General features: G+C 46.8%; 5 protein-coding genes across 5 annotated transcripts; 1 reads left to right on the plus strand and 4 right to left on the minus strand.

Annotated features, from left to right (window-relative positions):
- Positions 1 to 1,217: 1,217 nt before the first annotated feature.
- Positions 1,218 to 2,497, minus strand: F5891DRAFT_726132 (uncharacterized protein). The gene is made up of 3 exons (XM_041372976.1): positions 2,486 to 2,497; positions 2,183 to 2,418; positions 1,218 to 2,125 (listed from the first exon to the last, which is right to left on the minus strand). Exons 2-3 carry the CDS (start codon positions 2,273 to 2,275, stop codon positions 1,445 to 1,447), a joined length of 774 nt encoding a protein of 257 aa, XP_041230715.1. The 5' UTR covers positions 2,276 to 2,418; positions 2,486 to 2,497; the 3' UTR covers positions 1,218 to 1,444.
- Positions 2,498 to 2,515: 18 nt separating this feature from the next.
- Positions 2,516 to 4,259, minus strand: F5891DRAFT_1011090 (uncharacterized protein). The gene is made up of 4 exons (XM_041360654.1): positions 4,091 to 4,259; positions 3,202 to 4,040; positions 2,950 to 3,154; positions 2,516 to 2,901 (listed from the first exon to the last, which is right to left on the minus strand). Exons 1-4 carry the CDS (start codon positions 4,202 to 4,204, stop codon positions 2,653 to 2,655), a joined length of 1,407 nt encoding a protein of 468 aa, XP_041230716.1. The 5' UTR covers positions 4,205 to 4,259; the 3' UTR covers positions 2,516 to 2,652.
- A 29-nt stretch (positions 4,260 to 4,288) lies between these two features.
- F5891DRAFT_726113 (uncharacterized protein) lies at positions 4,289 to 4,993 on the minus strand. The gene is made up of 4 exons (XM_041372975.1): positions 4,913 to 4,993; positions 4,658 to 4,848; positions 4,568 to 4,585; positions 4,289 to 4,516 (listed from the first exon to the last, which is right to left on the minus strand). The coding sequence occupies exons 2-4, from the start codon at positions 4,820 to 4,822 to the stop codon at positions 4,373 to 4,375; spliced, it is 327 nt and encodes a 108-aa protein (XP_041230717.1). The 5' UTR covers positions 4,823 to 4,848; positions 4,913 to 4,993; the 3' UTR covers positions 4,289 to 4,372.
- Positions 4,994 to 5,685: 692 nt separating this feature from the next.
- F5891DRAFT_726143 (uncharacterized protein) lies at positions 5,686 to 7,500 on the plus strand. Its single transcript, XM_041372977.1, has 8 exons — positions 5,686 to 5,853; positions 5,912 to 6,099; positions 6,163 to 6,278; positions 6,329 to 6,490; positions 6,559 to 6,634; positions 6,687 to 6,818; positions 6,873 to 7,054; positions 7,112 to 7,500. The coding sequence occupies exons 2-8, from the start codon at positions 6,018 to 6,020 to the stop codon at positions 7,316 to 7,318; spliced, it is 957 nt and encodes a 318-aa protein (XP_041230718.1). The 5' UTR covers positions 5,686 to 5,853; positions 5,912 to 6,017; the 3' UTR covers positions 7,319 to 7,500.
- A 326-nt stretch (positions 7,501 to 7,826) lies between these two features.
- F5891DRAFT_726237 (cytochrome P450) lies at positions 7,827 to 10,101 on the minus strand. Its single transcript, XM_041372978.1, has 11 exons — positions 9,905 to 10,101; positions 9,763 to 9,852; positions 9,397 to 9,715; positions 9,210 to 9,349; positions 9,049 to 9,164; positions 8,883 to 8,997; positions 8,819 to 8,832; positions 8,499 to 8,767; positions 8,322 to 8,447; positions 8,126 to 8,269; positions 7,827 to 8,070 (listed from the first exon to the last, which is right to left on the minus strand). The coding sequence occupies exons 1-11, from the start codon at positions 9,993 to 9,995 to the stop codon at positions 8,010 to 8,012; spliced, it is 1,485 nt and encodes a 494-aa protein (XP_041230719.1). The 5' UTR covers positions 9,996 to 10,101; the 3' UTR covers positions 7,827 to 8,009.
- Positions 10,102 to 11,516: the final 1,415 nt, after the last annotated feature.

Here is an 11,516-nt window from a genome sequence, read left to right on the forward strand (position 1 = left end):
GACTTGCGGCAACACTAGCCGCAGTATTTCGATCGAAGTGTATGTGGCTGAAACCTCGCACGTACAAAGACACAAAAAATGTCAATCGACTCATTTTCATGTCAGAAATCTGACAAGATAATGGAACTTCGGCGTGCTACACGCTGGTATCATGACAGATAGAGGATGCCTCTTCCATGGCTCTTTACATACTCCGCCCGCCTCGACAACTCGCAGTAGCGGTGATGGTGACTCCATTTGCAACTGGTCCGTAAACAGTGCAGGTATGTCCAGTAATCCAACCGACGCCATATCAGCCATGCAGGGAAATTTTTCATCTGGGCATCGGAAATGTATTTTACAGTAAGGGCCGCGCAAAGGAGGTATCCGCTGGTGGTATGAACGATACCCTTGGGTTTTTCTGTGGATTCTATATACTGAGACTAGATCACGCTGAAGTCACATCCACGCACCCAAGCTGATTATAAAGGTGTGATGTTGGCTCGCGTAGATGTCATGGAAGACTGGAAGTGACTAGTGATGAGTCGTGAGAATGATTGACACAGACACGCCAACAACAGGACTTCTGCAGAAGCCAGCATCAGACCCAAAAGCTTGTCAAATAGTAGCTGAGCAAACACTCTAGTAAATGTCAATAACCTGAAGCTTACGATCCCGACTACACGATGTCACAAACACCAAATAAATCCTATCATCATCCATCCATGCATCCTGCAACAACCCACCACCGGCAATCTTCCTACTCGATACTACCTCGACATAAGGCATGGACGTTTCAATAGTCGAGTGCCAATGGGTGATATTGTTCCATGATTTATCGGGCCACTTGGAAATGGAGCCACTCGTGGTGGTCAATCGCTCTTTCACCACTCGTCCTAGACCCCGCCTATTCGCCACGGCCAGCGGGCTGAAGTCCATCATGCGCAACTTGTACGCATGTGTCTTTGACGTTATCTTGTCTACCAGCAAAACCCGATTCCCGCAGAGGTGAATTTTGGTTTTGTTTCTTGCTTTATACTTCAAAACACGAACGTGTCCAGGGCCCCAATGCTGCCACGGTATACCATACCTCCATGGTTTATACACCCATGGTTTTACTGCCGCTTGGTCAATGTCGAAGAAAATCTTCGTGGAGATGACAAAGATCTTTCGAACATCATCAGTTAACGAGTAAACGCATAGCAGTCTGTGTTTAGGGTCTGAGGTGTACACCGACTGGGCTTGCGTCTGCATCTTCGGCTGTGAGCTATGATCGCTCTCCAAGTTCACCAACGGGAAAGGCAACCGGAAACATGCCAGCAATTGCGGTGTCTCGGACATATCCTCAATCGAATACAGCTCCAAATCTCGGGCGAAAACGAGCAATCTGTCGTTTCCGAGAAAACAAAAACTGGCACTGGTGTACGTGCTGCCGCTGAGGGCGCTCTAAATTCAAAATCAATCGTCAATTCGAATCATTCCTGACTAAAGCTTGAAGACTCACGCCGGATGTTGTTGAGTGCTGCCAGTCCCAAATTTGCAGATGCCACGTCTGCGAGAACCTCGAAGTCTCACAGCGCCACAAAGCGATATGCCTCCCATAACACTCGAGCTTCACATCAAATGCATACACGGACAGCTCCAGGTCCAGCGCTGGTCCAGCAGCGTGAGGGTGGACATGACCATCATCCAGAGTTGCTAGGTAAATGCGATAGGCCATGTTGTCAACAATATACATGATGCCGAACAGATTTTGTGCTGGGTCCATCAATATGTACTTCACTGTCCGAGGAAATATTAATGGACACAACGTTTTTGGTGACCACTCGTGTTCGATTGTTTGTTGTGGATGTTTGGATGGTATTGGGCTGATGGTGACCAAGTCGCTATGGTGGATCCACGAGTAGAGATGTTCACCAGTGAAGTATCTTGGGGTAGGAAACGGGATTGGTAGGGTGCCTGTTTGTAAAGCGAAGGCATTAAGCTTGAGCCATGCATGGGCTTTATCCCTCAGGCGTTGTAAGCGCTCGGAAATAGGGGTGTGGTCGCCCGTGTTGGAGACGAAGAGCAAGCATTGGCCGCTGAGTTCGACAATGTACTGGAGCTCTGAGGAGGACATGTATGTCTGGCGAAGGGCCTTGCATACCTGTGAAAACTAGTGAGTCAGTATAAGATTCTATCTAGGACGACGACGACAACCCACGGATCTGCAACAAAGGATATCTCTGCAAGAAAGGAAGCATAGAATGTAAACCCGGAGTTCTTCAAGAAGGGACAGGAATAGTGATTTAGGCATTATTTCGTGGTATCTTCTCTTGACAAAGCGGTCGACCGTGAGTGGGAGGTCATTGAAAAGTTGTGACACATTATAAGCAGCGTAAAATTTCCAATTGGGTCAGCACCCCTGAGGCTTAGGGGAACAGCATCGTCCTCATCGGTCTTGACATTGCATGTAGCGGCCTATTGGTAACAATCACTACGAAAAGACAAATCGTGAATCGCTCACCAAATGGATGCATCGTAGCGCTACGTTGAGTAAGCTTCGGAAACCACATTTAATTGACTGACTATGCTACAAAATATAATCTGATCAGAAATGCACGAGTACTACATACACAACGGGACTGCGAAGTTCGAGGGTTAATTACAAGAAAACTAATTATGACGAACCCTTCATGTCCGCGACTGGGATCGCCTCCATAAAGATTCCGTCGGTTCAGATGTGCAAAAAGCACGCGTGGTCTTCGCCCAATCCTCACGCTTCTGTCTGCAGGACGCAAGATAGCTAAGCTGCGCAGGCGTGGGATGATGGGCGTGGAGAATAAACATATAGTCTGACATGTCGCTCTGTTGGACCACCGAAAAAGCATTTTCTCCGCTTCTGATAAATGCGGAGATATCAACGCAATTGTCTGGAGTAACCTGCCAAACAACATCAGTGCGGGTTGCAAGTACATCGGTAACACTCACAAAAATGGGTGGAGCTAGTGGAATAATAAAATCCTTCCCATCCCGCTTTGTCTGCAGTGAAAGGTCCCCAGTTGCGGGCCACGAGCATTGCGAATCCATCGTAAGTTTCTCGAACGGAGTCGGCTGATCATCTTCCGGTGAATTTGGCAAGAGACTAGGGAGATGATAGCAAGCGAACGACACACAGACACTTTGTTCCAAATCTCTGTGAATCGCTGAATATGTGGATAAAAGCGAGAAAAGGACACATACGTTGGTGACAACTTGCGCTTAGCCCACCGAGCAATTTGGAGATAGAGTGTATGATCGAGATCGAACGTAAGGTTGATCGTCCCGCGAGGTGACTCGAGTCCTTGCCGAAACATCATCACAGCCATCTCCCCTCCAAATCTTGCACAAGCGCCTTGCGGACAGGTATTATCCACTGGAGGTAATGATATCTCGTCTCCGTGGCTTTCTGCACGCACATCTGAGGATATCGCAAGTGGCTGCCTTGGAGCTGGGGAATCTGTATTTTGTTTTGGCGACGGCATGGTGAGCTCAGGAGCGACGTTTCCTGGCGTACCCAAGAGGAGTGTTTCTGAACCTTGAGGTACATTTTCCGTTGGTAGGTCAGTCATGACAACATCAACTACATCGGACGTGATTTCTTCTTCGTTGAGTTCTTTTGCAACTGTTGGCGCCGAAATCTCGGAGAAAGTCAAGGTATTCGTCAGATCAACAGCATTCGCAGGAGCTGCAGGCTCGTTTATCGTCGTCAGTTCAGTAGATGCCGGTCGTGGAGGTATCCTCCCTGGCATGCGAGATGGGCGTATCTTCTCTACAGGGGGCTCCGTTACATCATTTGAAAACTTGAGCGCACTAGGTGGAGCACCAGGACTTAAAGGCTTTGAGTCAGGAGCAGCCGCATGCTGGTGGTTTGCCTTGAACCATTCGAGATCACGGTGTTTGAGGTGCTCAGATAGTGACGATGCCACAGATTGGCGCTTTGGCTGAGGTTTTGGAAGGATTCTGGGGATGGAGACACTGGCTGGGGGATCCGCGTGAATATCTGGGTGGGGTGTAGACGAGGTCGAAGGCTGCGCTGTAGTCTATAATTTTATATGTTAGCTCATGAATAGACAGCGCGCGCGCATCTTACAGGTGATTGAATTGACTCCATTTGCGTAGTATTAGGAAACATTAGTTGTGTGTTTGGGGTCGCATCTCGGGTACTTGTGATCATTGAGGTAGCGTCCCTAAACAAGATCATCATACTGATGCTCAGACTCAATAAGTGCCTGCGTACTTGTATTCTTGAGCTGTGGCTTCGCCTTCAGCACGAATAGGATGTATAAAATTAGTCGAAATCTCAGAAGAACTTTGGATCAAGTCTTGGAGTCGGACTACAAGACGATCGACACAGCCGGACACTTAGCGAGATTCAACACGTACGTTGCAGGTCCTCCTCTGTAAAAAACCGTATGAAAGGAATTACGGCGCGAATTAAAGCCTGATATATATCTATCACAGCAAGTGCTGACGATTCTGTTGGGAGAAACCTTCTCGTAAAGGTTTGATGGGCAATCTGTCGAGTGCAAAATGAATGAATAGAGCAAGAAGCGACGTATCTACACACCTCGAGGAGCAAAACGATCTGATATTAGGGTTAGAAAGTAGTTTATTGAGCCTCGCTTCTGTCAAGCTGAACCAAAATTCCAACACTTACATTACGTAGAGCGTCAGGATAGTATGCTTTCTCGGAGCCCAACCAGTTCTTCAGCTTTTTGGCAGTGTTTATGTACTCGTTGAGGTCGTGTGATGCGAGCCTATTTGCAAAGACCGGGAAGATCTTCGCGTTGGCCACAACGGCGGTGTGTGGGCGAGAACTCATGATAAAGTCGTTGGACGCTGACGCATCTGTGAAATATTTAAAGGCTTAGACGGCCCACCAACCTTGTGGTGGTTTGATTGATTATCATACCAAAGGAATTCAAGTTGTGGGTGTCACAGCTGGGTGCTTGTAAGTTTAAAGTTATGACAGCTGCAGGACGCCGTATGTAAGTGGCAACAAAGGCAAACAAATTTATGTAAACGTCGTTGAAAATTCGGATGTCTTCCAGGCCTGCTTCCTCGGTCCGTTCCACGAGACTACATGGTACTGAAAGTACGTTTCATTGCTCTGATGCTACGCTACCTAGACACTGACAATTATATGTCTGTCTAGATTGAACAGGCTACACCATGCTAGGCACATAGAATATATATAATTAGTGGAACACATCCCTATCTTCATTCAGGCGTGCTGCAGCTCTTGAAGCTCATGCCTTCAGATGCCTTCTCATATTCAGGTTGGTCGCGCAAATAGCTTCTATGTTTTATCAACGATCTGATTCTTAAAAGTATGTAAAGAACCTATCGTAGACAGCAATTGATGTTGCAGCAGCTTGTCTTGATGAACATCGTGCGAAATGATCCCCATCTTGGTATACCCAACCTTTCAATTGATGCGGCACATCGGTCATGCTAGTATCGCACGCGTATTTCCATGAGTGGTGCGTTACAAGACCTCGATATTCATCCTGTGTGCTCGTGGCTCATGTAAACGCTGCGTCTCGGATGACCATCGTGCGTACCTTACTACCTTTGACACGTCCGTCGGTTCCCAACGTTCAACGACATATTCAAGCTGCCTGAAGTCCGGTGTGCGAAATCGCGAGCACACGTATGGTTAGACTTCCTTGACGCAACCATCATAAGCTGAAGTTGATGGCGCTAACAAATCGTGAGAAGAGCGGAAGAGTGCTGCGGAATCAATCTCTATCAAGCAGTGGTTTCATGAAAAAAAATACCATACTGGATGCTTGCAGGTGGACTCGGAGGTTGATCGCTCTCAGCGGCTTTTCATACTAAGTATAACCACCAGTAAGCTGGGATTCTTTGGCATGCTGTATGATGAGTAAGCTGATCTCCATCCTGGTAGTACTATATCCACATGAGTCAGAATAACATGATTCTTTCCGTATATAACGGTGTAGATGCGGCAGAGTTGCCCACCCCGTCGTAACACCCCCCAGGCATAATCATCCATGGCCATTTCTGAGTCGTCAACGGGCATGCCACTGGATGCCGCTACTTTGATGTCAACAATTTTGGAAGGCATCCTATATGGTGAGCATCAACGATTGGTTACTCCATGGATCCTATGGTTACAAAACGCTGAGAGGTTTTCAGGCTTTTCAGTCCTCATGTTTATAGGTACCATATGGATATTCACCTACAAACGTCGCATGCGAGACGCCAGGCCTACCATTGTGGTTGCCACCCTGTTGTTCCTACTGAGTACTGTGGTTAGCCTCCTGCCGCTTGCAGACGATGCCATTTGCTGAAGTTTCCGAAGCACATGGTCATATGCATCATTTACATTGAAAACGGACTGGTGAAATATAGCGACACGTTTCCGGGCGGTCCAGTGGCGTACTTCGCAGACCTTCTTCAACCAATGTTTGTGGTGAAGAATGCGATACTTGTCTTGCAAACTCTTCTCGGCGACGGGGTAGTGGTGAGTTCATTTTTTATCTACCAGCTCAACACCCTTGTGGCTCACAGGAATCCCCATGAATGAAAAAGATATATCGATGTTACGTTGTTTGGCAATCTGCCCGCATTATCATCCTACCAATCATAATGTGGTGCGGTGTCGCAGGTTAGGTTGCAAGTACAGCTAGGAAGCTGTACGTTCTAATTTTGTCTCCAAGTGTTTGGTGTCTGTATGGTGTACAGCATGTCCCAACCGGCTGACAATTCCACAAATTTTTTCCTCAACGCGACACCACAATGGATCACGGCATTTATTTCTTTCACAATGGCAACTAATTTGTTGAGTTCAGGTAAGCACACTTCTACATAATGTCAAGTCCTCGTACGAACTTGAATATATCCAGGGTTACTGGCATATCGCGTCTGGACGATCGAACGCAAAGTCTCTGCAACTCGCGCTACGAAAAACAACATACCCATATTGCGTGTGTTTGTGGATGCCGCTATTCTGTACTCTGCGGCGGTGTGCTCTTCGCTCATCTCTTTCGTTTGCTCGAGCAGTGGAATGTATGTGATGGCAGACCTGGTAATTCAGTCGTTGATACCTGTTTTCAAAATTAACGAGATTCGATCAACCGCATAGGTCATCCCGATCATTCCGATTGCCTTCTATATGGTGTTTATTCGCATCGCGAGCAGTCAAAACAGTCAAACTTACGCCCAGACGGTCCGTGGCGGGATAACTGAGACAGAACGAAGAAATTCGCGTTATCCTTTGCAGCCTTCGCACACTATCAGATGGCACAAACAGAGCAGTAGTACTTCCTTGACCGATAGTCCAAAAGTGTAATGATAGTTTCATTTCTGGCGATAGCGAGGTGCATCAAACACTGACGATTCCGAGTTTGTACGCCCTATTCATAATTCTCTTTCCTTTTCCTATACTCTTCACACTTTCACATTGTCACACGTTTATTCATATCCCTTATCTCTCGTCCACCATCTCTAATCGTGTATAAAAACTCGCATTAGTCTATCGATTCTACGCACGCAAGTTTCTCAAACTCTGGCCATCAGCTCTTTAAATTTTCATTTGCATTTCCCTTCAGACTCGCCGGCACTCGAGTGGTTGTACTCATTTTATAAAAGCTAGTGAAGTATACCTGGCCAAGCTGGATGACTGCAGATATCTCCATAGGCGTAGTTATCTAGCTCAGTATACTTCTGGCGAGCTATTCTGACACTTCGAGGAAGCCATCACGCAAACATTCGGGTCAGACTGTACCCATCGAAATGATTGCCAAATCTGCCTTACCTCTGGAACAGAAGTAAGTTTCAAATCCCATTGTCCACCACGCTTAATAGCAAATAAATGATTTTCCGATTGTTATAATAAGTACATTGTCTACATATTTCGAACATATTCCAGACCTATCGATGGTGACTGATGTACATTACTTGGTCTTGCTTGCACGAAGAAACATACAGCCCAATCAGGCGGTGTTGTACAGATCTCAACTTTCATCCGCAAAAAAAGAAATTCAATATAGAATCGCATTTCCGCTACGCGGTATGATACGACACTTGAATGGCAATGGAAGGCTATCAGGTTGTCATCAGTAAAACATAATAATAAGTACATAAAACAGCTGCGAACCTCACAAAACTCGACGTATATTCAAGGACCACCTCTTCTTCATTGCCGTCGTCTTTCAACAGCGGTCTGATTTCGAAAGTAGCCAGAAATTGACTGACGAATAAGAAGATCTGTACGTTTGCAAGGTTCAATCCAGGGCATATTCTTAACGTCTGCTTAGCAAATGCAAGATAACCATGATGTGTCGTTTGCCTACCTCTTTCCAAATCCAAACGTGAAATCTCGGGGATCCCTGGCGCTGCTTTCATGCCCCAAAGGCAAATGACGCTCAGGCATAAATTGATGAGGATCTCGGTAGATGCTCGCGTCGTGAGTCATTGCCCTAAATCAAACATTGTGATTTCTTCCTCTCAGAGTTTAGTGGCCAACATACCAAATGTTGAACATCACCCAGGTATCTTGGGGAATACGGTAGCCCTTGTACGAGTCGGTTTTCATGGGCGACCTTGGGATCATAGGTGTCACGGGATTAAAGCGATGAACTTCCCTTATTACCGCATCGACGTATGGCAATGCAGCCATGTCAGACAGTAGGGGTAGTCTAGTAGACTCAGTGACGCTCATAATCTCTCGGTAAGCCCTTTCTTGAACATCTTGGTGCGCCATCATCAATATCAAGAAGTCCATGAATACCGCGTATGTCTGTAAAAGGTTCGCGCTGTTTCAAAATGTCAGACAACACAAACAACTTACAGTCTCTATTGCGGCTAGCTGTAGTGTTAGAGAATGTCTAGTCCTTTATAACAAATTCACATACCTGTATAGATGCTTGATGCTGCAGAGATGAGCTCTTCCTCCTTATATTTTGACGTGCCTGCGATGATGTCGTTGAGTGCGTCGGGCACCAGTCCCCGCATTTCAGTACCGTCAAGCTTTGTGCCATATTCGTTATAAGCATAATACGATACAACAGATAAACGTACGATAGAACTGCGTGCCTGTCGGAAAGGTCGTGCAGTATACTCCATGAACTTTGTCCTAGCGTCCCTCGCCCATGGTTTGAAAGCCATTCCAGGGAACCAGTCCGGTAAATATAATACTGAAATATTCAATAAGACTGTGTGGTCAGGAAAATATGCTTTACCTAGAGGCACAGTATCAGCGAACCAGCGTCCAGGCCGCAAAGCTTGTTGGGTGTGAACAGAAATTTCGTCCCCCAGTTTGAGTTCATGATCTTCTACTTTTGTCCCGTATGTAAATCGAGTAATGAAAGACCCAAGATACCTTGAAAGACGTCACTAAGTGACCGTGATGTTAGATAGAATTCGCACCTTCGAATATGCTGCTTGAATAGCTCCGGAGATTGTGCCATCTGCAGCATTAAGCTGGTCGTCTCTTCTTCAAGGACTGGGCCCCAAGACCTTTGCGCCTTTGGATTTAAACCAGCTTGAAGGAGCACCCGGGCCTTCTTCTGCCTATCAGTATGATCCATGAATGCGATATTGTCTTGCCGTCCAGTGAGAGCTACCATTGACCAAGTGGGACGGCGGGCATAAAGCGTAGACTTCGTTTCCAACAGGTCCGTGGCCGCACTAGCCTCATTGACGATGAGGATGTCCCGACCAAAAGCATAAAGATATATTAATGGCCCTAAAAACAATGAGCTCGTGATGTATCGGTCGAGGAAGAGATCATGCCAAATATTTTGGACCAGTTGACAAACTCTTTCCATGGATGCTCCCAAGGCAATATCTCCTCGTTTCCAAACCAAAACTTTCCTTGTGGACCTGTATCACTGGTGTCACTTTGGGCGTTCGGCACGGAACATTCAACAATCACCTGGGGGAAGAGGCAAGCGCCGGGATCTGGCAAAGGCCCAACTCGCCAAAGCCAGCATACAAAAACATGAAGAGAGACCTAATGTGAACATCTTCGATCTTCGGACATACGATAACTTGAATGGGCCGCGTTCTTATCTTTATCCTCGGCGGTAGCCCGAGCGCGCTCGGGCTATGAGATTGATATGGCCGCATTGATTTTGATTCCAATTTGAGAGTAGTCACTACCGGATTTGATGATGTGGCTAAACACTGAGCAACTGCAAGATATCGATGATCAATGACCGGGTTGTGACCGGGTATACTAGCTTTTTTCTCTCCTCGGTCTCTGATTAGTCATTACATGACTCGTCGAGCTCGCGGTCTTTGCGCACAACATCCTCTGCCATTTTTTTTTCAACTGTAGTGCCCATGAACGCTTTGGATCCTGCCTATAACCCTTGACACCAATCCCACTTCCGCTCTTTCCTAGGACCTGCAGCCTGGCCATGCCGTAACTGCCGGTTGATCCTTTTTGGAACAACACTCATCAAGACTGGGCGGTACGTCCACGCCAGGATCTATCGCCAGATCCTGATCGCCGCGCTCGCAATCAACCCTGCCTCGTTGTCTCTTCATCAAGTCAGTTAGTCCTCTATTGGTGCGGGTCTCCTATTCTTTCTTCAGTGATTCCACTGCCATCCTGGATTTCCTTCTGCTAACTCAGGTTACAATTTTATATTACATCCACATTAGGCGGCTTACACTCAGCAAATCAAAGGAACGATAATTCTAAGAAGTTGCTTCATGATTATATGACATATTGTCGAGGAGATGTTACACGTATGGGAGAGGGTGACAGACACGAGGAAGATGGTGAAAGCGCGCGGAGGAGTTGAGGGGAGGAACAATTTAGAATGGCGATAAACGTTCAAGGGAGTGACTCCGCAAACGTGGCAGAACAGTTACTCACGAGGGCGGTGAACTTCGGCGACTTAACGAGCGGTGGTTGAACGATTTGGAGCTCATTGTCACTCGATCTATGCACACTCCGGTAGGTAGTGGCTTACTATTTTAGATCCAGATCAATCAGAGACGCGTGACCTACTGGAAGGAGCTTCTCTTGTTTCATCCACTCCTTTTTTTATCCTTGTCGGACCGTCTGGGGGTACCGCGTGCACTGATTCGGAAGCTCAAGCGCTCAAGGTACAAGCTGCTAGATTAGTACTGGTTCGTCGCCACCCATATCAGGTGATCTTTGATACTGATCAACTAACATGACAAATCGATATCATTCTAGAATCTAGTAATTGTAGGGTCGAGATCCTACCAGATCTTATCACGCAACTTGCCATCCTGTGAATGTTCTCATCAGACCAAGCATCACATCCCATGGCTATTTTGGTAATTGTGGGTTCACTAGCTCCGTGAACTGGGTCGGTGCTTGGCGCCGCTGAAAGGCGTAGTTGGTCTTAGTCACAGTGTAATTCTGTCATCTCCGTGATCAAGATATTCTCGCGCAGATGCGCCCAATGATCATCGATCGATATCCAGTCACGGTTCTAGCATCCCTCTCAGCGCCTGTCTCTCTATAAGAACGGCTTTGAGCCTTATTCCTCCTTACTAGCTGAACA

This window comes from Suillus fuscotomentosus, assembly GCF_016647785.1.
Source record: "Suillus fuscotomentosus strain FC203 chromosome Unknown F5891scaffold_8, whole genome shotgun sequence".
In the NCBI taxonomy this organism is placed as follows: Eukaryota; Fungi; Basidiomycota; class Agaricomycetes; order Boletales; family Suillaceae; genus Suillus; species Suillus fuscotomentosus.